Source organism: Balaenoptera physalus, assembly GCF_965194825.1.
Source record: "Balaenoptera physalus genome assembly, chromosome: 7".
Classification (NCBI taxonomy): Eukaryota; Metazoa; Chordata; class Mammalia; order Artiodactyla; family Balaenopteridae; genus Balaenoptera; species Balaenoptera physalus.
Window position 1 is genome coordinate 120475367 of NC_138886.1, and position 27709 is coordinate 120503075.

A 27709-nucleotide genomic window follows, 5' to 3' on the forward strand; every position below is an offset into this window, starting at 1 on the left:
AAAGAACTCCTTCTGCGGTTGCTCCTGACGATTTCAAAGTCTGGTCTGTTGGATTTCTCTGGCAATCAACTGTCTCTTCAGTTTTCAGCTTCTGATTGTCAGGTAAGCTGTCCCCGACTTAGCCCTTGCCTACCCTTTCCCACCACTCTGGCCATTCTCTGCCTGCATTTTCTAAGCACAACCCTCAGGTCCCCTGTGTTCCAGTAGCCGCCCTGCTGGGCCACTTCTCTGCCTCCCTACCTGACCTAAATCATCACCACCTCATAACGAATCAGCACCCTCAGCCTCTCACCTGTCCAACTCCAGCAGCCAAGTAGAAAATTCAGCAAACCCTTGAAGCTTGAGAGCCTGCATCTTATGACGAGCTGGCCTGAAATCTCTTTAGTTTTGGCTCCTTTAGTTTTATTGCCATTGATTGGAAATATGGGCGGGCATTAGTTCCGTACTTAAAAAAAAAAAAGTCTCTATGTAATAAATATTATAAGCAGCATAGACCTGAGAACACCAAAGACCTTTCACAAACAGGTTCCTACAACCAAAGGGAAGAAGTTTAAGTTTGTGTATCTAAGGTATCTAAGTATCCAAGGGAACCACACTAATGGGGTGAGGGGGAATCCTGAATCTCTAGTAACATCAAAATCTCCACTTTTATTTCATAATTAACTATGGTTTATAATTTAGAGGTTAGTTAGAGCTTCTTGAGCTAACTTCTAGAAAAATGCAGAGGCAACACTTCTTTAAATAGGTAACCTCACAAAGACCCTTAATTGCGTACATGAATGAACTAAGGACATAATCTGCCTTAAAAGTTGCCAGTTTCTCTAGCAAAAACCATTAGGAGACTTGAGTCCTTAGTTTTGCTAAGAACGTTGTTACTAGTCAAAATAATAGCTAACAGTTACTGAAGGCTTTTGTAAGATCAGGTCACTGTGCCGAGGAGTGCCTGAGATTCCCTGATTTCATCCTGCCCACAGCCCTGTGAGCAAACTAATGCCCAGAAAGATTAAGTACCTTGTGCAAAACACCCAGTGGTAAATCATTAAATGCGGCCTCCCGCACTGCCTGCGCCAACAAAGAGAGCACGCTGCAGGCGCGTGGTCAGGTCCCCAGCAGGACAGGCGGTCACGGGCGGGACAGGGTAGACGCATACGAGGGCGGGGGCGGGTCTGGAGTCGCGGCCCGGGGCGGGGGAGGGATGGAGGGGCGTGGCAGGGCGGGGCCGGAGGAGGGCGTGGCAGGAGCGGGGCCTGGATGGAAGGGCGGGGCCGGGATGGAGGGGCGCGCGGCAGGGGGAGGTACCAAAGGGAGTGAGGCGGGAGGGGCCCGCATCCTAACCTGCCCGTGGACTTTGCCAGTCCTGCTACGCGCCAGGCCGGATCCTAACCAGGCTCTCGCGCAGCCACCAGCCGGGCCTTCGGCGGCCTCTCCTGGCTCCGCGCGCCGGACCACACGCGGGGGACAGCAGAGGCGGCCTTGCAGGGGTTAGGGGGCAGGATTGACGCGGATCCTTGGTTTTCCTAGTCTTCAACCACCTAAGGCGGGGCTTGCCGCTTGGAATCCGAGAATGAATTACACACGGTTCATCACGGCTGCGAGCGCGGCCAGGAAGCCTTCTGCCATTCGACTCATGGGTGAGTCCGGGCCCTGCTCTCCCACCGGAGGGGGCGGTCCCCGCAGAGCTGCTCGGGGCGGCCTGAGCCCGGCTCTGCGCAGACCTGGCACAGAAGCCGCGCTGGAACGGGCACGAGGGCGGGCCATCAGCAGTAGAGACAGGGCAGGCCGCTGTGGACACGCTGTGGCCGCTTCCGGGCACAGGAGTCGGGGTTCGGCTCAGCGTGCGGGCGCGTGCGGAGTGGGGAGGGCGGGTTCGCGGGACAGAGCGGGGTGCGCGCGGAGCCGGGCAGGGACGGGCCGAGTGGAAGACCGTTTTCTGTTACTGTGGCCCTTGGCTTGTCTGCCTGATCACTCTGCCTTCATAGATGCACGTGTCTCTTCCTTAGTTCCTCCACCGGTGAGGTCGGTCCACAAAAAAAGGCATCTTCTATGTTTCTTTCGGACTAGCATTCTATCACTAGAAATCGTTACACTTTAAAGTTTTACTGACTTTAATGCAACATGCTGAACCATCTGTTTAGGAAAGTCTTCACTGAAAGTGTTTCTTCTTCTCCTCCTTATTTGTTGTAGCTGAGATATTGGGCAAGTCATCGAAATCTGTCCTCTCCCTGGCGACTGGAGCACCAAACCCCAACACGTTCCCTTTCAAGACTGCGGTTATCACCATAGACAACGGAGAGACCATCCAATTTGATGAAGAGATGATGAAGAGAGCACTGCAGTATTCTCAGAGTGCTGGGTACTGATCAGTAGATAATGTAACCTTGGTTCATTTTCATGAGCAATATTCTACAGCTCGCTGATAAAGTGACCTGTGTGGTTTTTAACTGGGTATTCAGCAGTGAGGAAGGTTTGGGGAAGAGTTTTAGAAAAAAAAATAATTGCAGGAATGATACTGAATGCTTAAGACCCCCAGTGACTGCTTCTCAACCTTATATGACTAGGAGAGGGAGAAGTTTTTGGAAGGTGGTTCCATTTGAGCTGAGATGGGAAAAGAAAAAGAGAGAATATAGCTAGGTAAAGAAGAAGGGTAGGAGAAAGGAGGAAAAGGATGACCCAGGAAGCAGCCAGTTTAGGTCCTGGGGAAATTTTTTAATGATTATGTTCCCTTTCTAAACAGGCAGCTATGTAAGCGTGTTGCCCTCAGTTCAGATGTGTTTAATCTCATAACGGCAACTGGAACACATATTCTAAAGCTTTCCTTAGCTGGTCTTCTTCCAGTGATAAAGGGTAACTTAGAGAGTGTCTATGAATTATACTTTATTAAAGCCTGTTTGCTCTGTGATTGAAGAATAATGCATGTTGGGTGCATAAGAATTGTATTGTATACAATGTATACCTAGGCTTTTCTTTCCGTGATGGAAAGAACTTACTGAACCTGCACTTTAGGTATCCTACAGAAATCTCCCTAAGGGAAACAAAAAATTAATTACGCAGTGAGTGCTCTAATGTAAAAGAAAAAGTACAGGCTTTGGAATGAGAAAGCTGTAGATTCAAATCTCAGCTCTTTTAATCACCAGCTGATTAACTTTATGTGGATTTCTTAATCTCTAAGTCTGTTGCCTTGTCTTTTAAGTAAAGATATTAACATTGGCAAAAAGCATTTGAGGACCTTTAAAGTGCCTGCTATAAAGCCACCATTTAGTCCCTATCTACTATTATGACTTTCACTACTGTCAATTTTTAAATGCATTTTATGCTTTAGACTCCCAGAGCTGTTATCCTGGCTGAAACAGTTACAAGTAAAATTGCATAATCCTCCCACCATCCATTATCCACCCAGCCAAGGACAAATGGACATGTGTGTCACATGTGGCAGCCAAGAAGGTCTCTGTAAGGTAAGGCTGGAAGGAAGGGCGCCCGCGGGAAGAATCAAATACTACGTTCACCCATACGGCCATCTCTCCCTTAGCCACAGAGCATCGTGTTCTGTGGGTTACGAAGGCTTCCTTGTCTTCACCTAGAATCATAAACGGAACTTAAAGACATTCACCAACCTGACTTCTCTTTCTTTTTTTCACATCTTTATTGGAGTATAATTGCTTTACAATGTTGTGTTAGTTTCTGTTGTACAACAGTCAGTCAGCCATATGCATACATACATCCTCATATCCCCTCCCTCTTGAGCCTCCCTCCCACCCTCCCTATCCCACCCCTCTAAGTGGTCACAAAACACCCAGCTGCTCTCCCTGTGCTATGCAGCAGCTTCCTACTAGCTATTTATTTCACATTTGGTAGTGTGTATATGTCCATGCCACTCTCTCACTTTGTCCCAGCTTACCCTTCCCCCTCCCTGTGTCCTCAAGTCCATTCTCCACGTCTGCATCTTTATTCCTGCCCTGCCACTAGGTTCATCAGTACCGGTTTTTTTAGATTCCATATATATGCATTAGCATACGGTATTTATTTTTCTCTTTCTGACTTACTTCACTCTGTATGACAGACTGTAGGTCCACCCACCTCACTACAAATAACTCAATTTTGTTCCTTTTTATGGCTGAGTAATATTCCATTGTATATATGTGCCACATCTTCTTTATCCATCCGTCGATGGACACTTAGGTTGCTTCCATGTCCTGGCTATTGTAAACAGTGCTGCAATGAACATTGTGGTACATGTTCCTTTTTGAATTATGGTTTTCTCAGGGTATATGCCCAGTAGTGGGATTGCTGGGTCATATGGTAGTTCTATTTTTAGTTTTTTAAGGAACCTCCATACTGTTCTCCATAGTGACTGTATCAATTTACATTCCCACCAACAGTGCAAGAGGGTTCCCTTTTCTCCACACCCTCTCCGGCATTTATTGTTTGTAGATTTTTTGATGATGGCCATTCTGAATGGTGTGAGGTGATACCTCATTGTGGTTTTCATTTGCTTTTCTCTAATGATTAGTGATGCTGAGCATCCTTTCATGTGTTTGTTGGCAATCTGTATGTGTTCTTTGGAGAAATGTCTATTTACGTCTTCTGCCCATTTTTGGATTGTTTGTTTTTTTGATATTGAGCTGCATGAGCTGCTTGTATATTTTGGAGATTAATCCTTTGTCAGTTGCTTCATTTGCAACCTGATTTCTCTTAAACAGAGATCCCATCATCATTGACCCAGAGCTCTGAGTCCTTAGGACAAGATTCCCATTCAGGGAGAACTCAACCCCTACCTGCAGCTTAGTGAGCGCTGCTTACTTTCATCTGACTCAGAGATTCAGGCTAAATTTCAGTTTTGCTTGTGGCTATAACATTTCAGTGTATGACTTTTAAATTCTTTGAGGGTGTATCCTGATACTCCTGAGTGGAAACGTCATTCCTTTGTGTGTCTGCTGGTGTTATCGTCTGTGCCGGCTGCCTCTTGTACCCTGATTCCCTCTTGGCTGTGCTTCTCCAGGTCTATGTATATGTCTGTGTCTGTGGCTGACTTCTCCTCTGGGTTACTTTCTCTCTCTTTCCCTCTCTCTCTCTCTCTCTCTCTGTCTGCCTCTCTCCTGGGTTCCAGGAACTCCACAGAGGTAACCACCACTGGGGGGTCCCCGGATAAAGAGACTGCATATATGGTTAAAGTTTCATCTATTTTTTTCTTTTCTTTTTCATGAATAATTAGTCCTGGATAAGGAGGCTCTACATTCAGTCCTCACATCTAGATTAAAGTATGACTCTTGTTTATCTCAAACCAGAGTAGCTTTCTTGCTCTTCTTTCTTTTTTTTTTTTTTTTTTAATTTATTTATTTATTTATTTTTGGCTGTGTTGGGTCTTCGTTTCTGTGCGAGGGCTTTCTCTAGTTGTGGCAAGCGGGGGCCACTCTTCATCGCGGTGCGCAGGCCTCTCACCGTCGCGGCCTCTCTTGTTGTGGAGCACAGGCTCCAGACGCACAGGGTCAGCAATCGTGGCTCACGGGCCCAGTTGCTCTGCGGCATGTGGGATCTTCCCAGACCAGGGCTCGAACCCGTGTGCCCTGCATTGGCAGGCAGATTCTCAACCACTGCGCCACCAGGGAAGCCCCTTGCTCTTCTTTCTTATGTAAATGTAAAAGTTATAATCTGGTTAGTTTTATTGAAGTTCAATTAAATTATTTTTACAGAATAAGGTATTAAAGTAATAAGACTTTATAATTTTCCTCCCCCTTTTTGTCCTGAATTAGGAAAAATAAAAGGATTAGCTGCTGTTTGATTTTTTTTCTTGAAGAGAAACATTTGTGATGCTCCAAACTAGTAGGAAAAAAAAGTTCTTTTCAGTGAAATTCTTTTCTTAGGAAGGGACATTATGTGCCTTTTTTTTTTTCCAGAAAGATGCACAAGAAAGTTTCTTCTTTGCCTGTTGCAGCATCGGTCATATCAAAGAGGAAGATAGCATAGATGGCCAAATGCATCAGTAACTCACTGGCTTAGAGCCATGCTTATTACAGAGGCCTCCTGGGAATATGGTTTAATATTTCTCCCACTTTGTTCTCCAGGATGGATATTATTTTAGGTGTCCCTGTCTCAGATAATAAACAGCCCTCCCTCCTCATTTAGGATATTTGACTTTCTCATGTCCCCTAATTGACATGGGAAATGTATGTGATGAGGTTTTCATCTGATCCACGGATGATACACAAGCCACCCAGTGATTTGTTTGGTCCTAGGAGGTCCTGTAAATCCTGAATCAATTAGAAACTTGTCAGAGGATGACACTGTTATAAAACGCCAAAAGCTCCTAAGGAAAAGTAAATGGAACATCCTAGACCAAATCAGGAAACAAAAGTCAAATCTTCTGTCCCAATGTATAATGGCCGTGCTGTTTATGAAGAGCTCTAGGTTGTTAAAATAATAGGGAGGAGAGGCTTGACCTGGGGATTGTGAAACATCACAGGGCAGGAAGGAATGATTCTGTGACTCGTATAAGATTTAGTCAGAATGGTGGACCAGTATCTCCGTGAGGGTAAAAACCATGCCTTTATGCTCGTCCCTTTATCTCCATCCTTTACACAGGCCTGGCTTATAGCAAATATTTTTAAATTTTTCAGAAAAGGAATAAAAGGAATAAATAAATTTTAGGAGCCAAAGCAGTTATGTTTTTTTTTTTTTCAACCTAGAATGGAGGTTTGCAAACTGTGGCTTGAGAGCCAAGCCAGCCATTGTCTGATTCTGTAAGTAGAGCTTCACTGGAACTCAGCCACACCATCGGCTGACGTATTGTCTACGGCTGCTTTCTCACCTTGAGGCAGAGATGAGTAGTTGCAATGGAGACACCAGGGCTCACAAAATACATCCCATCTGGCATTTACAGAAAACTCGCCAACTCCTTCTCTAGAATCCTAGTGAGCCCAAACTAAAAAAAAAAAATGGGGGGGGGGGTGGTTTCTAAGATTGGAAACCAAACTAACCAAGCTAACCTATGCTTCTTTTGTTAGGTATTTGAAATGATCATTAATCCTGGAGATAATATCCTCGTAAATGAACCTATTTACTCAGGAACAATTCATGCTGTGAGTACACACTTCTACAAAAGGCAACTCTCTTTCTTATAACAAATAAGAAGAAACCACTGCACCTTAAGAATTATCTGTCCACTGAAACATAAAATAGCACCTTTATTCTTAAACAGGAGAATCATTAATATATGTAAAATATGTGAAATGTACCCTCTGCTTTATACATTTCTCCTTACAAAGTCTAAATGTAGAGGTGCTAGAATTGGGTTGTGCAAAATCATGTCCAGATTTCTTAATATTTCACCTGAAATGTGACTTAATTTACAAAGACGTTTTTTCACTACCGTCTATATTACCACACGCCTAAGGATGATCATATGTCAATGGAGAATAACTGTACAGTAACATGGTATGATTAGGACTTTCCTCTCCAGTGTTAATGGGACTCTGATATCCAGAACGAGGAATCGGATCACCTGCTCTGCTGTGCCCTGGTCAGAACACACCACTGTCGCGGGCACAATAATTTTGGGTCGATGTGAATACAGACTGGAGCACAGTCGGAGAAGAACGACCAGAGTGAACAAACAAATGGAAATAATACCATAGGTTGAATTGTTTTAGGAACTATGCTCTTTTCTGCAGAAAGAGAAGACTCCACGGGGGCATGAGAATTGTCCTCAAGTACATTAAAGCTAGCCATGTGACAGAGGAGTTAGATTTGTCTGTGCATGTCCTCAGGTTCATACAACTGGAATCAAAGGATGGAAACTACAGGAAAACAGTTTCAACTCAATGTAACAACTGTCTAACCATCAGCCTTACCAGCTCTCTGAGGAGTAAAGCACTGCCCATCACTGCAGGGGCTCAGAGTAACTCTCAATGGCCACCTGACATGAATGCTAGCAAAGTAATTCTAGCTTAGAGTAGGGGATTTAATGAGATGGCCCTTATGCTCTACTGAATCTAACTTCATGGATTATCTTTTTTTTTTTTGAATTTAATATTATCTTTGTGAAAAATGAATATATATAGAAAGCAATTAGCTAGTCTTGATGAAAGGCATATTTCCTCAACACTCCCAAGTAGGGGTAAAAATATATTATAAACATTGCTTTTCTAATGAACAATCTGAAAAGGAAATTAAGAAAATTCCATTTGTAATAGCATCCAAAAGAATAAAATATCTGGGAATAAATCTAACAAAATGGGTGAAAGACTTCCACATTAAAAACTAAAAAACATTGCTGAAAAAAATTAAAGAAGATGCCAATAAACCGAAAGGCATCACCTTCTCCTGGGTTGGAAGACTTAATACTGTTCAGGTGTCAATACTACCACAGCAATTTACAGATTCCATGCAATCCCTATCAAAATTCCAATAGCCTTTTTTGCAGAAATAGAAAAGCCAATCCTCAAATTCATTTGGGATTGGAAAGGGTCCAAATAGGCAAACCAATCTTGAAAAAGTGCAAAGTTAGAAGATTCTCAGTTCCCAATTTCAAAACCAACTGCCTTAATCTGTAGTAATCAAAACCGGCTGGTACTGGCATTAAGGATAGATACATACGCCAATGGAATAGAATTGAGAGTTCAGAAATAAACCATACAGCTGTGACCAACTGATTTTGACAAGGGTACCAAAACCATTCAACAGGAAAAAAAAAGTCTCTTCAACAAATTGTGGTGGGATAACTGTATTTCCACGTGCAAAAGAAAGAAATTGGACCCTCACCTCATGCCATATAAAAATTTAGCTCAAAATGGATCAAACATTTAAATATAAGAGCGAAAACTATAAACTCTTAGAAGAAAACATAAGGGCAAATCTTCTTGACCTTGGATTTGGCACTATTCTTAGATATAAACAACAAAAATACAAGCAACAACAAAAATATAGATAAATTGGACTTCATCAAAAATTAAAATCTTTTGAGCATCAAAGGACATTATGAAGAAAGTGAATAATCAGCCTACAGGGTGGGAGAAAATACATGCAAATCATATATATGGTAAGAGTTCAATATCCAGAGTACATAAAGACCTCCTACAACTAAAAAACAAAAGACAAAGAAATTAATTTAAAAATAGACAAAGGACTTGAATAGACATTTCTCCAAAGAAGATATATAAATGGCCAATAAGTACATGAAAAGATGCTCAACATCACTAGTCATTAGAGAAACGAAAGTCAAAACCATAGTGAGATACTACTTCACACCTACTAGGATGGCTATTATTTTTTTAATGGAATATAGCAAGTAATGGTGAATATGTAGAGAAATTGGAACCACAGTACATTGCTGGTGGAAATGTAAAATGGTGCAGCCCCTGTGGAAAACGGTTTATCAGTGCCTCAAAAAATTAAACATAGAATTACCATGGACACACAAATTCCACTCCTAGTATGTACCCAAAAAGATTTGAAAACTGGGGCTCAAACAGAAACATAAACGTTCATAGCAGCATTATTCACAACAGCCAAAACATGGAGCAGCCCAAGTTTACATCAGGGCATGAATAAAATGTGGTCCATCCACACAATGGAATATTATTCAGCCAGAAAAAGGAAGGAAGTTCTGACACCTGCTACAACATGGATAAACCTTGAAAGCACTATGCCAAGTGAAAGAAGCCAGACACCAAAGGACACATATTGTATGATTACACTTGTACAAAATATCTGAAATAGGCAAACTCATAGAGACAGAAAGTTGCTTAGTGGTTACCAGGGGCTGAGGGTGGGGGAAGTGGGGAGTTATTGCTTAATGATACAGGGGGTCTGTTTGGAGTGATGAAAAGATTTTGGAAATTAATAGTGACGATGGATGCACACATTGTGAATGTAATTAATGCCACTGAGTCGCACACTTTAAAATGGCAAATTTTTGTTATTTACATATTTTGCCCTAATTTAAAAAACTAAAATAAAATAATTACCTTTTCTTAGTGACTGGATACTAATTGTTAATTATTTTCCTAAACTACTACGTCATAAGATTACACGATGCCTATAAATATAAAACTTTTGTCCATGTAAACAGCACACATGCACACACGTTTGCACACACCCAAACAGAGACCAATGCCAGGCTGTGAGGGAATATGCTTACGGTCCATGTGTGTTTATCTCACGGTCCAATATTGACTTCTTTTATTCATGTTTATGTGATTTCTAAGTCTAAGACCTTTTAAATTTACCATAAGTGGGGTCTGGATTATTCTCAGTGCATAATTCTACATTTGACTGCTAAAAAAGCGTTTGCTTATCCTTTGAAAATATTTTTTCTGAGAACCTCGCTCAGTTATTGCTATTTTTTAAAATTTTTATTGAAATATATTGTACTTGATTTACAATGTTGTGTTCATTTCAGATGTACACCAAAGTGATTCAGTTATACATATATATGTATAACTTCCAGATCCTTTTCCATTATAGGTTATTACAAGATATTGAGTATAGTTCCCTGTGCTATACAATAGGTTCTTGTTGGTTATCTATTTTATATATAGTAGTGTGTATATGTTAATTCCTAACTCCTAATTTATCCCTCCTCTTCTCTTTCCCTTTTGTAGCCAGAAGTTTGTTTTCTATGTCTGTGTGTGTCTATTTGTTTTATAAATAGGTTCATTTGTATCATTTTATTAGATTCCATATATAGGCAATATTATATGATATTTGTATTTCGCCATCTGACTTACTTCACTTACTATGATAATCTCTAGATCCATCCATGTTGCAGAAAATGGCATTATTTCAATCTTTTTATGGCTGAGTAATATTCCATTGTGTTTATATGTGTGTGTGTGTGTGTGTGTGTGTGTGTATATATATATGTGTATACATACATACATACACATACCACATCTTTATCCATTCATCTGTCAATGGACACTTAGGTTGCTTCCATGTCTTGGCTATTGTAAATAATGCTGCAATGAACATTGGGGTGCATGTGTCTTTTAGAAGTATGGTTTTCTCCAGATATATGATGAGGAAGGGGATTGCTGGATCATAAGGTAATTCTGTTTTTAGTTTTTTAAGGAACCTCCATACTGTTCTCCATAGTGGCTGCACCAATTTACATTCCCACCAACAGTGTAGGAGAGTTCCCTTTTCTCCACACCCTCTCCAGCATTTATTATTTGTAGACTTTTTAATGATGTCCATTCTGACCGGTGTGAGGTGGTACATCATTGCAGTTTTCATTTGCATTTCTCTAATAATTAGTAACATTGAGCATCTTTTCATGTGCCTGTTGGCCATCTGCATGTCTTCTTTGGAGAAATGTCCATTTAGATCTTCTGCCCAATTTTGGACTGGGTTGTTTGTTTTTTTGATATTGAGCTGTATGAGCTGTCTGTATATTTTGGAAATTAATCCCTTGTCAGTTCCATTGTTTGCAAATAGCTTCTCCCATTCTGTAGGTTGTCTTTCCATTCGTTGATGATTTCCTTTGCTTGTTACTTATTAAGTTCCGATTTTTTTCTTTATGTTCGTCCACAAACATAAAACATAAAAACACAAAACTTTCATAGAACAATGTCTATAAACAAGGCCACTACTTGTGACTTCAGCCTTTGCAATCGGTACAGTATAGTATCCACATGCCTTGGTGAGCCACTGCCCTGATGCTCCTTGGTGCCCCAGCACCACCCTGGCTCCCCTGTCCCTCTCCTAAGACCAACCTGAACACCCCATAGTACAGAGCCAATGCTGGCATGGTAGGGGGCCTCCAGGACCCCATTCCAGCCTGCTCTGTATCTGATGTGCCCATGCTACACCACTTGTCCGATATTTTGAATATCACCTCTGCTTATAACTATTTTACGTATTAGCATCATAGATGCTTTATAAGGTTAATTTACTTTGTCAAAAAACATGCCTTAATAAACACCTATTTTATGAACCAGTTCTAAGCATGATTATGAAGATAATGCACTGTGGGCGAAGAGCTGAGTGCAGGTTTGTGTTTCAGGGTATAAATGGTAACATTCTCCTTAGTGTAAGAACCAGTGACACTGATATTTTGTGTCAAGTCTGAGTCTTGGGCTTTCTTTTCTCTTTGTACTGGACAGCTGCAACCTCTGGGCTGCAACATGATTAATGTTTCCAGTGATGAGCACGGGATTATTCCAGACTCCCTCAGAGAAATACTTTCCAGATGGAAACCAGAAGATTCAAAGAACCCCGAGAAAAACACCCCCAAATTTCTTTATACTGTCCCAAATGGCAACAACCCTGCCGGGAACTCACTAACAACTAACCGCAAAAAGGAAATCTACGAGGTATTTTCAAAGCATGTGCTATGTGGCTGTGTTCTTGTTTTGTTCTGACTCTTCCGAAGAGCGCTCTGCAGGTTCCTTCTCATGACCCCTTGCTCTCAAGGAAGATGATTTTTAATTAAAGGAAGTCATCTATGCCAGGGTCGCCATGACTTTAAATTCAAGAAACTATTACACTCTTGTTGACTATGAGATTTTTCTTTCCCTTTAATTGATATTTTCATTGAAAGAAATGTTATTCTTGGTGTGAAGTTAAACTCTGTGAGGTTATTTAATAACTGGCCCCAAGTTTGATTTTCATTATTTTATGTTTGTACTTTCAACCTGTCCCTTCCCTTTCCTACTTCTTGTCATTTCAGGTTACAAAGAAATTCCTTTAAAATAGGAGGCAGGCTCCTTTTGTAAAGTCTCCTCTAGGTAGCTGAACAGGATGCCTAAGATTTTCACTATAAACATTGTTCTAAAATCATATGTTAAGCTACACAGAAATGAGTACAAAGAACTATGATTCCAAGTGATTTTCATCTTCGAGCGATCTGAAGCAATAAATATGCTCCTTTAACTTTTTTTAGCTCGCAAGAAAATACGACTTCCTCATCATAGAAGACGATCCTTACTATTTTATGCAGTTCAGCAAGGTAAGTGCAGTGTCAACTCAGCCCACAATCAGTAGGTAAGTGGCTGTAAGTTACTGTGCTGATTTGAGTTTAGCCGGGCTGCTGAGTATTTTCATCTCTGGTATTACTGCTCTTTCCAGAAATTCCTTACCTTTAGAACAGTGGCTGGCTCTCCGTGCCAGGCATGTGGAAGGTCGAGTGAGTCAAGGGTGAGGGTCGTCTGGAACCCAAATCCAGATCGTGGCTCCTTCGACATCGTACCAGGGTTATGCAGTGGGCGTCTCCTTGGGTGTCAACCTCGGTCTCTCGGGGGTGGCTGATGGACCGAGGACTTGGGAGCGTGTCCAGGCTGAAGGAGAAGGAGGGCCGCGCTCAGTCAGTGAGGTGGCGGTGGGCAGAGGAGGGGCGTTCCTAGCATCGTGCTGCCCACTCGCCATCCCTGTCACTTAGGGCCGGGGACTTACCTGCAGAATGATGGACTTTTAGATCCCTTCCTACTATATACGTACACCACTGTGGACGAGCATGGTTTCCTAGGAGACAACGGTAGTGGTACAGACTCCCAATGCCCAATTCCTCAAAATCCAACACTGTATTTGCTCTCAGGGCTGCACAGAACAAACACATGGACTCAGTCCCCACTTTATATCAACGGAGAAGAAACAGAACTCTTGGCTTTTTATCTAGTTGGCCTGAATACCATGTCTGCCTGCCGCCCACCTTCAACACGACCATGGCCCCCTTTCTCGTTGGCATTTACTTGTGAAGTAAATATGGAAGTTTCAGCATTGCACACCGACTACACTGCTCGTCTTCATTTGCACCTTTTTTGTGTTTCTAGTTGGTCTAAGGGTCAGCATTCTCTTTCTAAACAGCCCTGAATGCTGATGGCCCTCTTCGTTTTGGTCTTTTCCAAACTACTTTTTCTTGAATCCTTCCTCGAAATCTGTTCATCCTGGATCTCAAGCCTTGGGACAAGGAGGTCCGGTGTGAGGTTTCCCTAAACTCACGGGAGTGGCATCGTGAGCAAGTGAGAGGACGTGTGTGTGTGTGTTTGGCAGAAAAGCCGTGAAGATCGGCAGATACGAATAGAAGAACATGCATCTCTGGTTCTTACTCCATCTCAAAGGGCTGAGACGAAGACAAGAAAAAGGATGTTTGTCCTACTGTTCTCCAAATCCATTCCTCCCCACTCTCTGCACAAAGTAGGGATACGGTCTCTAACAGACTTCCCAAACCAACAGTATTTTTCTTCCATTTCAAGCCCTGGGCACCGACTTTTCTCTCCATGGACGTTGATGGGCGTGTCATCCGAGCTGACTCCTTTTCCAAAGTCCTGTCCTCTGGGTAAGGCCCTGGCTGTGCCTTCAGGCTGCATCTACAGGTGACAGAGGCTGCACCTCAGCATCTCTTAGTGCAAACAGTTCTTCTCATTTAAGATACTTGTATTCCTGTTTGATTTTATCTATTAATAACAGGCTTTTCTACCAATCCTTCCGAGTGGTCAAAGATACTTGGCCATTAACCTATAGCTTAATGGGGACTGGTCAGGTTTTTGCTTGCATATATGATAGAGCACATTTAGAAATACCTGGTCAGATATGCATTCTATTTTAACTGTACAATTTAATTTAAATGTGTATTTTAAATAAGAAGTTGTTTTATTAGAATGTGTTAACTGTCTAGGTCCATTTGTCCCCAGGTCACAACTTTCTTCCCCGTGAGATCAGTAACAAGGTATTAATTGTTAATGCAGGGTTGGTATTGTGCCTTTTCTCTCTTTGTGCAGGTTGCGAATAGGGTTTATAACTGGTCCAAAGCCCTTGATCGAGAGAATTGTTTTACACACAGAAGTTTCAACAATGCACACCAGCACTTTCACCCAGGTAGGAATTTTTTGAATCAGATCATAAAATAAAAAAGATGTTGGCAAATATGACTGCGTGTAGGTGGCAGAGAGAGAAATCACTGATTGCAACTCTAGTTCCTCATGAACTGAATTAGGAGACCACATACAGCAGATGTTTGCTTTAAAAGGCAAAAGAGATTTGAATGGACCTGGTGCTGTTTCACAGTGTAGATCAAGCTCCTTGAGGGTCAGAGATCTTATTCATCTGTGTCCTGGCATCTAGCCTAGGAATCCCATAAAAACTGTGTTGGACTCGACAGGGCGGAAGAGGTTTGGTGAAGTAACACACCGTTAGCTTCGTTGTCCTGGAATCTGAGAGCACGGGTTCAAACCCGTGTGGTGGCCCGACGTCTGCCTTCACTGCCCATGTGCTAACCTCCCTACAGACACCAGATGGAATGTATTTTAACTAAAATACAGTAAAATTATTTTTGGAGAATGTATAAATTTCTTTACAAGCTTTGAGAAATTATTGGACCCATCCCTAAGGCAACCTTGAGAATCAGACCTTAAGGACAGAACGGCTACCTAAGAACGCAAAAGGGGTAGTTCATGTAGAATGGACATTTCTTTGACATTATACATTCCACAAAGTGCAGATATCCCATGTTTTATCAAGTTGGGGGCTTTTTCTATATTTTCTGTATCTGTTATCAACCAAATTTCACTATCCATTTAGAACATTTAGAACTTTCATTCTGGATACAAAAATCTCTAAATATATTGTATAACTTCTTATATAGCCTGTATGTGTTTTATATTTAGAGAGGCCATCTAGGGCGGCAGTTATTGGGTGGATCTGGGGCTGGACAGTCTGCCCTAAGTCCAGGCTCTGTGATGCGCAGTGACTGCAGGAACGTTAATTTCACCTTGTGCCTCATTCTCTTTATCAGTAGAGTGGAAATAATGACCTGCCCAATAAGGGTATTACAAAGATCAACTTAGCTGAACTATATTCGTATGGTACAGCAGTTTCCAGCACATAGCAAGGACCATATCAATATTTGTTATTTTTACTATTATTGTTGTCATTGTTATTAATCAACGTTGTTATAAGTCGCTGAGCCTATAAGGCTGCGTGCAGGTTGTTGCCTCTTCTTAGGGTCGTTTGCACATAATCAAGAGTGATTTGCTGTGATCTTTGGCAAAAAAAACATCTTAGAGGATGAACCTTATAACTCTCTCATCCCTTTTAGCTCCTGGTATCACAGCTTCTCCACCAATGGGGAGAAGAGGGCTTCCTGGCTCATGTAGAGAGGTACTGTATTTTAGGTTCCATACTTTATATAGAAATGGACTTCACTCTATTAATTTTCATTTTTGAATTATTCCAAAATAATGGAAAGACCACAATGGTAAAAAAGTTTACCACCAGACAGGTCAAATAAATATGCTCTATTCCCTCATCAAGAATTCAACATTTTCATCAAGATAGAAAATAGATTCTTATAGACTGGACTCCAGAGCCTTTTAGTGTCTGCAATCAATGTAGCAAACACATCCTTTTCATTGTTTTCTTCTTCTAGGATTATTGATTTCTATAGAAAGCAAAGGGATGCATTATTGGCAGCCGCAGACAAGTGGTTAAGTGGTGAGTGGAACTTACATCCTGTCCTGGGATGAACAGTAGCCCTTATATGAGTGAGTGATACACACCACAGAGTATTGTTAATAACCCTGGGGAAGGAAACAGGGCCCAGGAGTATTCTTGTCAAGAAAATGTTACCCTATGAATGATCTCAGAAGTAACAGCACAAACCCTGGCACAATTCTACGCATTTCTACTATACCTGACTGCTGCAAAGTATCTGTGGTTTGAAGAAAAAAGACCAATTAGTCTAACAATCAACCAGCAATAACCTACTTAAAGTTAAATAACATCTGTACTCAAAAGGTTTTCAAAATTTTGCTCCAAATAGAAGAGGAATTGTGAAATCAACAACATACTCCTTTTCTGACTCTATAAAGACAAAATAGTACAATCTAAGGCAGGTTTCTCATTACAGACAATTTGCCTTTTAATAATTAACCTCATTTATCTAATATTTTCTATTGCTAATTTGATTTCAGAATGGTTTAGATTTAATTTTCTATTAAGGAAGAAAGTAAAATGAATTGCATGGCTTTAATTACACCACTAAAAATGCCTTCGGCAAGAATAATAGTAAATACAAAGTATTCACTTCTTATTTCCCTCATATCTTGTTCCCTATGTAGTCCTGGTAAAAACACAATTACTATCTTTTTGATAAGAGTACTATTCTACCACTTCCTATAGTGAAGTTGAAAAAAAGGCTTTAGTCAACATCAAGGATTTTTTTTTTAAAGGGTAATAATCAAAATCAAAATAATTATTCTTCCTTCTTGGTTTCTGTACCCTTATATTCAATGAAGCATAAAGTCTACAAATGACCAGAATTTCTTAATTTTATGTACTCCTTTCATAATTAATTACATTCTGATAAAAACTTCAATTCATTAGACTTATGAACAATTACATAAATGATAGGATTTGTTGAAACACTAGAAGGCTCTAGAAAGAGTTGAGGAATCCGCTCCTAAAACTGAAAGAGCCGTGTTTGGCTTAGGGACAGTTCTAAGGGAGGGAGGTGGGCATGGCACTGGATTTCCCGCACTGCCCTGAGACCCACTAAAATCGTAAATAAACACGAGTCTCCTCTCTCCCTTTCAAACCCTCCCCTTACTTTTTAAAATAAAACTCAGAGCATCAACTTTCAGGACTCATAAAACTATATTTTTAAAAATGCTATCCCTGAAGGAACTTTTTTGGAAATACTAGTTTACAGTTACTGCAATTTGTCATTTCAGCGATATAGCTGACATCATCAAAAATGGTCTCGGGAAATATTTCTTCTCTTCTTTTGTTTGTAGGTTTGGCAGAATGGCAGGTTCCTACTGCTGGAATGTTTTTATGGGTTAAAATTAAGGGCCTTCATGATGTAAGAAAACTGATCGAGGAGAAAGCCTTTAAGAAAGAGGTAAAACAGGAAGAAAAGCTGTATTTTTTCTTTAAAGTAATATCTTAATAAAATGGCGAGAGATATCTATCGTTGCCCACCAACCCAAGGCATAATGTTTGCCTATCAGATACATTATCTCCTTACTAAGAACATAATAGAGTTTGGGTTACAGAACTAGTCTCCTGGTCTAAACTAGGGGAAATAGTCATTCAGCTTAGCTACTGATTAGCTTAGTGGCTAAGAGCACACTCTCTGGAGTCACGTCCTTGGGTGTGAATCCCAGCTCCAGCCCTGCCCTTATACATGGCGTTGGGTAAAATGCAGATAATAAGAACCTCTCCCTGTTAGGGTTGCTATGATGATGAAAGCAATAAATATGGATAAAGTACTTAGACTAATACCTGGCACATAGTAAATGCTTGATAAGTATTAGCCAGTAATATTTTTTATTATTTTTTAAAAATTTTTATTGGAGTATAGTTGATTTACAATGTTGTGTTAGTTTCAGGTGTACAGCAAAGTGAATCAGTTATACATATACATATATCCACTCTTTTTTAGATTCTTTTCCCATATAGGCCATTACAGAGTATTGAGTAGAGTTCCCTGTGCTATACAGTAGGGCCTTATTAGTTATCTGTTTTATATATAGTAGTTGTATATGTCAATCCCAAACTCCCAATTTAACCCTCCTCCCCTTACCCACTGGTAACCATAAGCCATTAGTATTAAAATAAAAGGATTTTTTTCCTGATTATGAAAGTAAAGCATACTCATGGTAACATTATACTTCATTAAAGCATAATGAAAATTTTTTAAATAGCCCATAATTTTACCACCCAGATTTTATGACCATTTGTGAAATATTTTCTTGAACAGCTTATATATATCTAGTAGTTTGCCTATGAAATTATTTTTTTATTAAAGTATAATGCTTTACAATATTACATTCGTTTCAGGTGTACAACATAGTGATTCAATATTTTTAACAATAAGACTCCACTTAAAGTTATTATAAAAAATTGGTTATATTCCCTGTGCTGTACAATATGTCACTGTATCTTCTTTATTTTATACATAATAGTTTGTACCTCTTAATCCTCTACCCCTATCGTGCCCTTCCCCCTTCCCCCTTCCCCCTTCCCACTGGTAAGTACCAGTTTGTCTCTATTATGTGTGAGTCTCTTTCTTTTTTTTTTTTTAAAGGTTTCTATGAGCTTTTTTTTTTTTTTTTTAAATTATTTATTTATTTATTTATTTATTTTTAGCTGTGTTGGGTCTTCGTTTCTGTGCGAGGGCTTTCTCTAGTTGTGGCAAGCGGGGACCACTCTTCATCGCGGTGCGCGGGCCTCTCACTATCGCGGCCTCTCTTGTTGCATGCGGAGCACAGGCTCCAGACACGCAGGCTCAGTAATTGTGGCTCACGGGCCCAGCTGCTCCGTGGCATGTGGGATCTTCCCAGACCAGGGCTCGAACCCGTCTCCCCTGCATTGGCAGGCAGATTCTCAACCACTGCGCCACCAGGGGAGCCCGAGTCTCTTTCTTTTTGTTGTATTTATTCATTTTATTTTTTTAGATTCTGCGTAGAAGTGCATATTTGTCTTTCTCTGACTTATTTCACTAAGCATAATACCCTCCAAGTCCATCCATGTTGTCACAAATGGCATTATTTCATTCATTTTATGACTTTGTGTATCACATCACTACATATATATATATATATCTCACATATTCTTTATCCATTCATCTGTTGATGGGCACTTAGGTTGTTTCCATATCTTGGCAATTATACATAATGCTGAAATGAACACTGGGGTGCATGTATCTTTTTTAAGCGGTGTTTTCATTTTCTTTGGACATATACCCACAAGTGGAATTGCTAGGTCATATGGTAGTTCTAGTTTTCGTTTTTTGAGGAACCTCCATACTATTTTCCATAATGCTTCACCAATTTACATTCCCACCGACAGTTTACAAGTGCTCCCTTTTCTCTACATCCTCACCAGCATTTGTTATTTGTTGTCCATTTGATGATTGCCATTTTGATAAGTGTGACGTGATATCTCATTGTGGTTTTGATTTGCATTGATGATGAATGGTTAATGATTGGCATTAACCTGATGATTAATGATGCTGAGCATCTTTTCATGTGCCTTTTAGCCATCTGTATGTCTTCTCTGGAAAAATGTACATTCAGGTCTTGTGCCCATTTTTTAATCGGGTGGTTTGTTTGTTTGATATGGCTGTGCAATTATTTTACATGATTAAAATTACACAGAAAAGTTTATATCCTGCTTTTTTCACTTAAAATTAGCCCACAAGGATTTCTAGGTTTTTTTCTCCTTTTGTACTTAAATCAGGTCTACTTAGATTTCATTCAGAGGCACTAATTAAGCTGAGACATCTAAATATGCTTCTGTGTAGCTTTCCAATTTACCAAGTCAATCAACCATTCTCCATTAATTAATTCCTTTATCATGTTCGTCACTCTTTTGTAAACACCAAGTTCTGTTTCTAGTGTCACTTTTGTCTTGAGGCAGTGAGTACAAAGAACAGATGGTGTTGTTGTTGGCACACTCCTGTGCTAGAGCATAAGAGACAGTCTAGAGGTCAGAGCTGGGAACTGGCTGCCTGGACCCGAGAGCCAATCCACTGCCCTGGGAAAGTCACTCATTCCCTGTAATCATCGTACTTGACCGCAGGACTCATGCTTTATGAACTGTTTTAATGTTAATAACAGCACATAGAAAGTGCTTAATAAATACTTAAATGACTTAACTCATATAAGTGCATTTTAGTACAATAAATCAATTTTATTACATTTTCTTTGCTTTGTTATCAATGCCATTATTATTCACAATATTTGATAAGTGGCTATTTGTTTGTATCCCTGAGCTAGGAGATAAGGACACAGGCTTCATATTTTATTATAGTTTTTTCAGTCCCTTTTATTTATTCCATACACCCTGTTGCATGGACCTTCAACTTTTCTAAATCTCTAACTTTAACACCACTCTCTTAACCCAGATTTTGGTCACCTTGCAAGATTATTACCACGCCCTCCTTCTCCACAGAAACTTGTTTCTGGCACATCCCTAAACTGTTCCCCAATATTGGTAGAAATGACAGTTTTCATTTCATTGTTAATCAGGGAAAAAAAAAAAAAAAAACTCATCTTCAGCCTTGAAATTTTCTCCCCAGAATACCCCCAAATCATTTCATTCCCAGCTCACCTAACTTCAACATCCAGGGGCCAGATTTACACCATGAAAATACAAGCAGTTTCTTAAAGTTCTGAATGTCATGATTTTACTAGACAACAATCTCAAAGACTTAACACAACCCAGCTTAGTTCTGACTCACGCACAATTTTCAAAGACGTGGTCTACAGGCTCCTCTGCTCCTGCCGTGAGTCAGAGACCCAGGTTCCTGCCACCTTCTTGCTCTGAGTTTTTCAACACATGGATCCATGATGACCGCAGCATTGAGAGGGCATGGTGGGTCACACAGGGAGACGTTCGGGGCCAGGCCGAGAAGTAGCACCAAAACTTCCCCTCTCCTGGCTGGGATTCACTCACGCAGCCACAGGCATCTAGAAAGAGGCTGGGAACAGTGTGTTTCCATGCGCAGGAAGCAGAGGACACATGCTTTGGGGCAGCGAGCTGTTGGCCACAGAAGTCACCAAGAAGAGCAGGTGTCCCACCGTTTTGACACCATTACCTATCATTTTTATTCCTTCACTCTATGTATTAAGTGTTTCCACCTCTTTGAGTGACCAATTTTCTTTGCACCTCGGGGACACTACACTCTGTATCTTCTCCCTGAGAGACTCTTCCCCTACTTTTTGCTTGGCCTATGCCTACTTACCTTTCAACTCCCAGCTGAAAGATCACCCCCAAATTTGATAACTCAAAAAGGGTATTTTACACTGATTGATTTGCAGATGTTGAAAAATCCTTGCATCCCTGGGATAAATCCCACTTGATCATGGTGTATGATCCTTCTGATGTGTTACTGTATTCAGTTTGCTACTATTTTGTTGAGGATTTTTGCATCTATGTTCATTAGTGATATTGGCCTGTAATTTTCTTTTTTTGTGGTGTCTTTGTCTGATTTTGGTAGTAGGGTGACAGTGGCCTCATAGAATGAGTTTGGAAGTGTTCCTTTCTCTGCAATTTTTTGGAATAGTTTCAGAAGGATAGGTGTTAACTCTTCTCTAAATGTTTGATAGAATTTACCTGTGAAGCCATCTGGTCCTGGACTTTTGCTTGTTGGGAGTTTTTAACTTACTGGTTCAATTTCAGTACTGGTAACTGCTCTGTTCATATTTTCTATTTCTTCCTGCTTCAGGTTTGGGAGGTTGTACCTTTCTCAGAATTTGGACATTTCTTCTAGGTTGTCCATTTTATTAGTATATACTTGCTTGTAGTAGTCCCTTATGGTCCTTTATATTTCTGTGGTGTTGGTTGTAACTTCTCCTTTTCATTTCTGATTTTATTGAGTTGGGCCCTCTCCCTTTTTTTCTTGATGAGTCTGCCTCAAGGTTTATCAATTTTGCTTATCTTTCCAAAGAACCAGCTTTTAGTTTCATTGATCTTTTCTACTGTCTTCTTAGTCTCTAATTTATTTCTGCCCTGATCTTTATGATTTCTTTCCTTCTACTAACTATGGGTTTGGTTTGTTCTTCTTTCTCTAGTTGCTTTAGGTGTAAGGTTAGGTTGTTCATTTGGGATTTTTGTTGTTTCCTGAGGTATTGATTGTATTGATATAAACTTCCCTCTTAGAACTGCTTCTGCTGCATCCCATAGGTTTTAGATACTTGTGTTTTCATTTTCATTTATCTCTAGGTATTTTTGATTTTCTCTTTAATTTCTTCAATGATCCATTGGTTGTTTAGTAGCATATTGTTTAGCCTCCACGTTTGTGTTTTTTGAGTTTTTTTCAATAGCCACAAATCAATCCATGTGATATACCACATTAACAAATTGAAGAATAAAAACCATACAATCATTTCAATAGAGGCAAGAAAAGCTTCTGATAAAAATGCAACATCCATTTATGATAAAACCTCTCCAGAAAGTGGATATAGAGGGAACACACGTTAACATAATAAAGGCTGTATATGAAAAACCCACAGCTAACATCATACTCAACGGTGAAAATCTGAAAGCATTTCTTCTAAGGTGAGGAACAAGACAAGGATGCCCCACTCGCCACTTTTATTCAACAAAGTTTTGGAAGACCTAGACACAGCAATCAGAGAAGAAAAAGAAATAGAAGGAATCCAAAGTGGAAAAGAAGAAGTAAAACTGTCACTGTTTGCAGATGAGATGATGCTATACATAGAAAATCCTAAAGACACTACCAGAAAACTACTAGAGCTCATCAATGAATTTGGTAAAGTTGCATGATACAAAATAAATACACAGAAATTTGTTGCATTTCTATACACTAACAACAAAAGAGCAGAAAGAGAAATTAAGGGAAAAAAATCCCATTTGCCATCGTATCAAAAAGAATAAAATACCTAGGAATAAACCTACCTAAAAAGGCAGAAGACCTGTACTTGGAAAACTGTAAGATGCTGATGAAAGAAATTGAAGACAACACAAACAGATGGAAAGATATAGCGTGTTCTTGGATTGGAAGAATCAATATTGTCAAAATGACTTTACTATCCAAGGCCAACTACAGGTTCAATGCAATCCCTGTATCAAATTACCAACGGCATTTTTCACAGAACTAAAATAATTTTAACATTTGTATGGAAACACAAAAGACCCCTAGCAGCCAAAGCAGTCTTGAGAAAGAAGAATGGAGCTGGAGGAGTCACGTTCCCTGACTTCAGACTATACTACAAAGCTGCAGTAATCAAAGCAGTATGGTACTGGAACAAAAACAGAAATATAGACCACTGGAACAGGAGAGAAAGCCCAGAAATAAACCCACGCACCTATGGCCAATTAATCTACAACAAAGGAAGCAAGAAAATACAGTGGAGAAAAGACAGTCTCTTCAGTAAGTGTTGCTGGGAGAACTGGACAGCTACATGTAAAAGAATGAAATTAGAACATTCTCTAACACGATAAACAAAAATAAATTGAAAATGGCTTACAGACCTAAATGTAAGACTGGATAATACAAAACTCCTACAGCAAAACAGGAAGAACATTCTTTGACATAAATCACAGCTATATCTTTTTCGTTCTGTCTCCTAGATTAATGGAAATAAAAACAAAAATAAATACATGGGACCTACTTAAAAGCTTTTGCACAGCAAAGGAAAGCATAAAAAAACAAAAAGGCAACCTATAGAATGGGAACAAATATTTGCAAATGTTGCGACCAACAAGGGATTAATTTCCAAAGTATACAAACAGCTCATACAGCTCAATATCAAAAAAACAAACAACCCAATCCAAAATTGGGCAGAAGACCTAAAAAGACATTTCTCCAAAGAATACATACAGATGGCCAACAGGCACATGAAAAGATGCTCAATATCACTAATTATTAGAGAAATGCAAATAGAAACTACAATGAAGTATCACTTCATACCGGTCAGAAAGCCCATCATCAAAATGTCTACAAATAATAAAGGCTGGAGAGGGTGTGGAGAAAACAGGACCCTCCTACACTGTTGGTGGGAATGTACAATGGTGCCGCCACTATGGAGAAGAGTATGGAGGTTCATAAGGAAACTAAAAGTAGAGTTACCATATGATCCAGTTATCCCACTCCTGGGAATATATATGGAGAAAAGTATAATTCAAAAAGATACATACACCCCAATGTTCATTGCAGCACTATTTACAATAGCCAGTACATGGAAGCAACTTAAATGTCCATCAACAGAGGAACAGATAGAGAAGATGTGGTACATATATACAGTGGAATATTACTCAGCCAGAATTACTCAGAATGAAATAATGCCATTTGCAGCAACATGGATCAACCTAGAGATGATCATACTAAGTAAGTCAGACAGAGAAAGACAAATATCATATGATATCACTTATGTGGAATCTAAAAAAATGATACAAATGAATTTATTTACAAAATGAAAATAGACCCACAAACATAGAAAACAAACTTATGGTTACCAAAGGGGAAAGGGGGGAAGGGATAAATTAGGAGTTTGGGATTAACATACATACACTATTATGTATAAAATAGATAATCAACAAGGACCTACTGTATAGCACAGGAAACTATACTCAATATTTTATAATAACCTATAAGGGAAAAGAATATGAAAAAGAAAAGATAGATCGATCGATAGATATACATATACATATACACATATGTATAACTGAATCACTATTCTGTATACCCAAAACTAACACAACATTGTAAATCAGCTATAGTTTAACTTAAAAAAATGAAATAAAATATTTTTTAAAATGATATTTCATTGGATTTATTTTACTGTTCTAGTTATGTTAAACATTTATTCGTGTTTATTACCATTTCTATTTCTTGAATAAGCTGTCCTTGTCCATTTTAAAGTTTTTCCTCTGTTTCTGTGCATTCTTTATAATATATGGAGAAGAGGTAGAATTGCTGTATTTATTGTAAACACTGGTTTCTATGCTTTTAGTTTTATTGTACGACATGCAGTAATTTTATATAAATTGATTTTTCTCTTGTGATTTCTTTCATTGCTTTCTAAGTTTAAAAGTCATCCTCCACTCTGAGCTTAGATTCACCTATATTTCCTTTTAGTTTTCTTTAATGGTACATCACGTGTTTTCCATAAACTCTCTTAGATATTCATGCTTCCTGGATATAACTTCTACCTTGATAGTTCAGCTCCTTGCCCCTACTTCAGAGCATCCTTCTCTTTAGCTTCTCCAGAGCAGATGGACATGGTGAGTACAATATTCTCTTTAGAGTAAAACTAGATATCCATTTATTTTTTGTGTTCATTTTGGGAGTTACAACATTATTTGATATCTTCTTGGGTTTCTGCAAAATGGGTATTAGTTGGAAAGTCACAAACTACCATTCAAAGAAGTTGCCAGGCTTCTATAGACAAATGATGCGACCAAATTGGAGTTGAATAGATTTCAGACCTGCTCAACAGTGTTGGCAGATTATCAACACGTTACAGAGAGAACCTCTTTCGCTCCTTCATGGAATTAACATGAGCCATAGTACAAATTCATGAAGCCATCCATCTCTATCTCTGGGGGAAGGGTCAAATAGAATAATATTAATGATTAGAGTTAAGTAATTGCTTAATCACAAAGTCCAGCTTTAACCAGGATTACAGGAAACCAAGAAGCAAGTTCCTAAGAACTGTGTGTCGGGAACCCACAGAAGAGCCATAAACTGAAGAGTCCAGTAAGTGTAAGAAGAGTGTATACTTATCCTTGGAGATGGGTTGTCTCCGGGCGTGTTCTTGATTGACTTGCTTTCTCATGTCACTAAATATGCTTTTCATAAGTTATATATGCGTAGAGCTGGACAACTGAAACTATACAGAAGGCACGTGCAGGTGAGAGAGTATATGAAAAAAATAATTCGAGTTCTGGGAGAATATGATGATCTTGAGGGAATAAGGATTTGAAAATTTTCCTGGGGCTCTGATATGCTTCCGTCTACTTATATTAGTGGACATGATGGCCTCTGACCCAGATAAAACTGAGGTTAATCCTGACCTTTCACTGTCTGATCTCAACCTAAGACGGATACTCTTTGTTTAAATTTCTAAAGTTATGACAGACTTTTCCTAAGCAGCATTCTAATTTTATTAATTCTTCTCTCTGTTCGCTTTTAGGCTTTCCAGGGATTAGCCCAATTTATAAAGGAATCTTTATGAAGAAATCGAGCTCTTCATAGCACTCACGGTTTTCAGATAAATTATTTCTATGTTTTACCAGGAAGAAATGATTGTTGGTGTTAGACTTACAGATTGGGTTTCACCAAACACGTCATATCTGTAGTAATTTAACTAGACAACTTTTAAAGTGCCCTTGAACCCATCAGATTGCCAAAATATATTTATAATCCACCTGTACATGTTGATAAATTTTCAACCCCCGAAAAGTATTTTTATCCTGGATTTTCTTGTAAAGATTTTTGTAGTTGCTTTATCATTTCCCATAAATTTTCTTTGAAAATAACATTTTTACAGTAAATTATTTGTAAACAAACAATCATGTTCAAAATGGTATGTAATGTGAACTTTTCCTATTTTGAAGAAAATGTAATGAGAGCTTGTTGCAAAAATTGTTAGAATTTGACTGTTATACATAATTTTTAGTAAGAGTATCACAGATATTATGTTATGGCACAGAAATCCATTTAAAATAAAATTCTGAATCTAAACATACATAAAGTCTCCCTATTAATTCTAAGTAAGGAGGAGAGATTAAGGACTGAGAAAAATGTACTACATTGTATTTTTATGAAACTACACAACTTTCAAAATGCATTCTTATCAGTTTTGTAATTTCAATCTACTAGACTCCTTTGAGGTACTTAGGATATACTTTTTAATGCTTTTTTTTCTCACCTTTAACGTCTTTATTTTTCTCATCTGATTATTAAATATATGCTCACTTAATTTTTTTTTCAAACAACCCAGTAAGTGTAAGGAAGAAAGTAAAAGCCACTGGGTATCTCACCCCCAGCATTTATATCTATCCATTTAGATGTTTTCTATGCATGTACATGTAATATGTGCAAGAATGTGATCTCATTAGGACAGTATCATAAATACCCTGTATCCGTTTTCTATTGCTGTAGAACAGTTTACCAGCATTCCAAGACCCAGTCCTTGTAAAGTTATCTGGTCCTTTGAGGAATTAGGAAATTTACCTCTTTATCATTTCCACCATCCTTGTGTATATAAACATCTCCATCACGATTATTATTTTCCCAGCATCTGAA

General features: G+C 39.3%; 1 protein-coding gene and 1 long non-coding RNA gene across 4 annotated transcripts; one reads left to right on the forward strand and one right to left on the reverse strand.

The window, feature by feature from the left end:
* On the forward strand, nt 1–26937 carry LOC309664023 (kynurenine/alpha-aminoadipate aminotransferase, mitochondrial-like). 3 transcript variants are annotated; one of them, XM_082468937.1, is made up of 14 exons: nt 1–102; nt 1522–1631; nt 2185–2353; nt 3320–3452; nt 6999–7073; nt 12099–12308; nt 12878–12943; nt 14187–14269; nt 14712–14808; nt 16028–16089; nt 16358–16422; nt 17724–17830; nt 25582–25683; nt 26080–26588. In XM_082468937.1, the coding sequence occupies exons 2-14, from the start codon at nt 1565–1567 to the stop codon at nt 26143–26145; spliced, it is 1302 nt and encodes a 433-aa protein (XP_082325063.1). In that variant the 5' UTR covers nt 1–102; nt 1522–1564; the 3' UTR covers nt 26146–26588. The 3 variants fall into 3 exon arrangements, with proteins under 3 accessions (XP_082325063.1, XP_082325061.1, XP_082325062.1); XM_082468935.1 differs by lacking the exon at nt 1–102 and adding an exon at nt 26595–26937 and having other exon boundaries at nt 26080–26158; XM_082468936.1 differs by lacking the exons at nt 1–102; nt 26080–26588 and adding an exon at nt 26595–26937.
* On the reverse strand, nt 18297–25572 carry LOC309664136. Its single transcript, XR_014265647.1, has 2 exons — nt 19334–25572; nt 18297–18979 (listed from the first exon to the last, which is right to left on the reverse strand). It is a non-coding gene; the product is annotated as an uncharacterized lncRNA (long non-coding RNA).
* Nucleotides 26938–27709: the final 772 nt, after the last annotated feature.

Coding starts and splice junctions, on each gene's coding strand:
- LOC309664023 (XM_082468937.1), top strand. CDS start 1,565: ATGAATTACACACGGTTCATCACGGCTGCGAGCGCGGCCAGGAAGCCT. Junction 3,453..6,998: donor GCCAAGAAGGTCTCTGTAAG/GTAAGGCTGGAA, acceptor TTCTTTTGTTAG/GTATTTGAAATGATCATTAA. Junction 12,309..12,877: donor GCAAAAAGGAAATCTACGAG/GTATTTTCAAAG, acceptor AACTTTTTTTAG/CTCGCAAGAAAATACGACTT.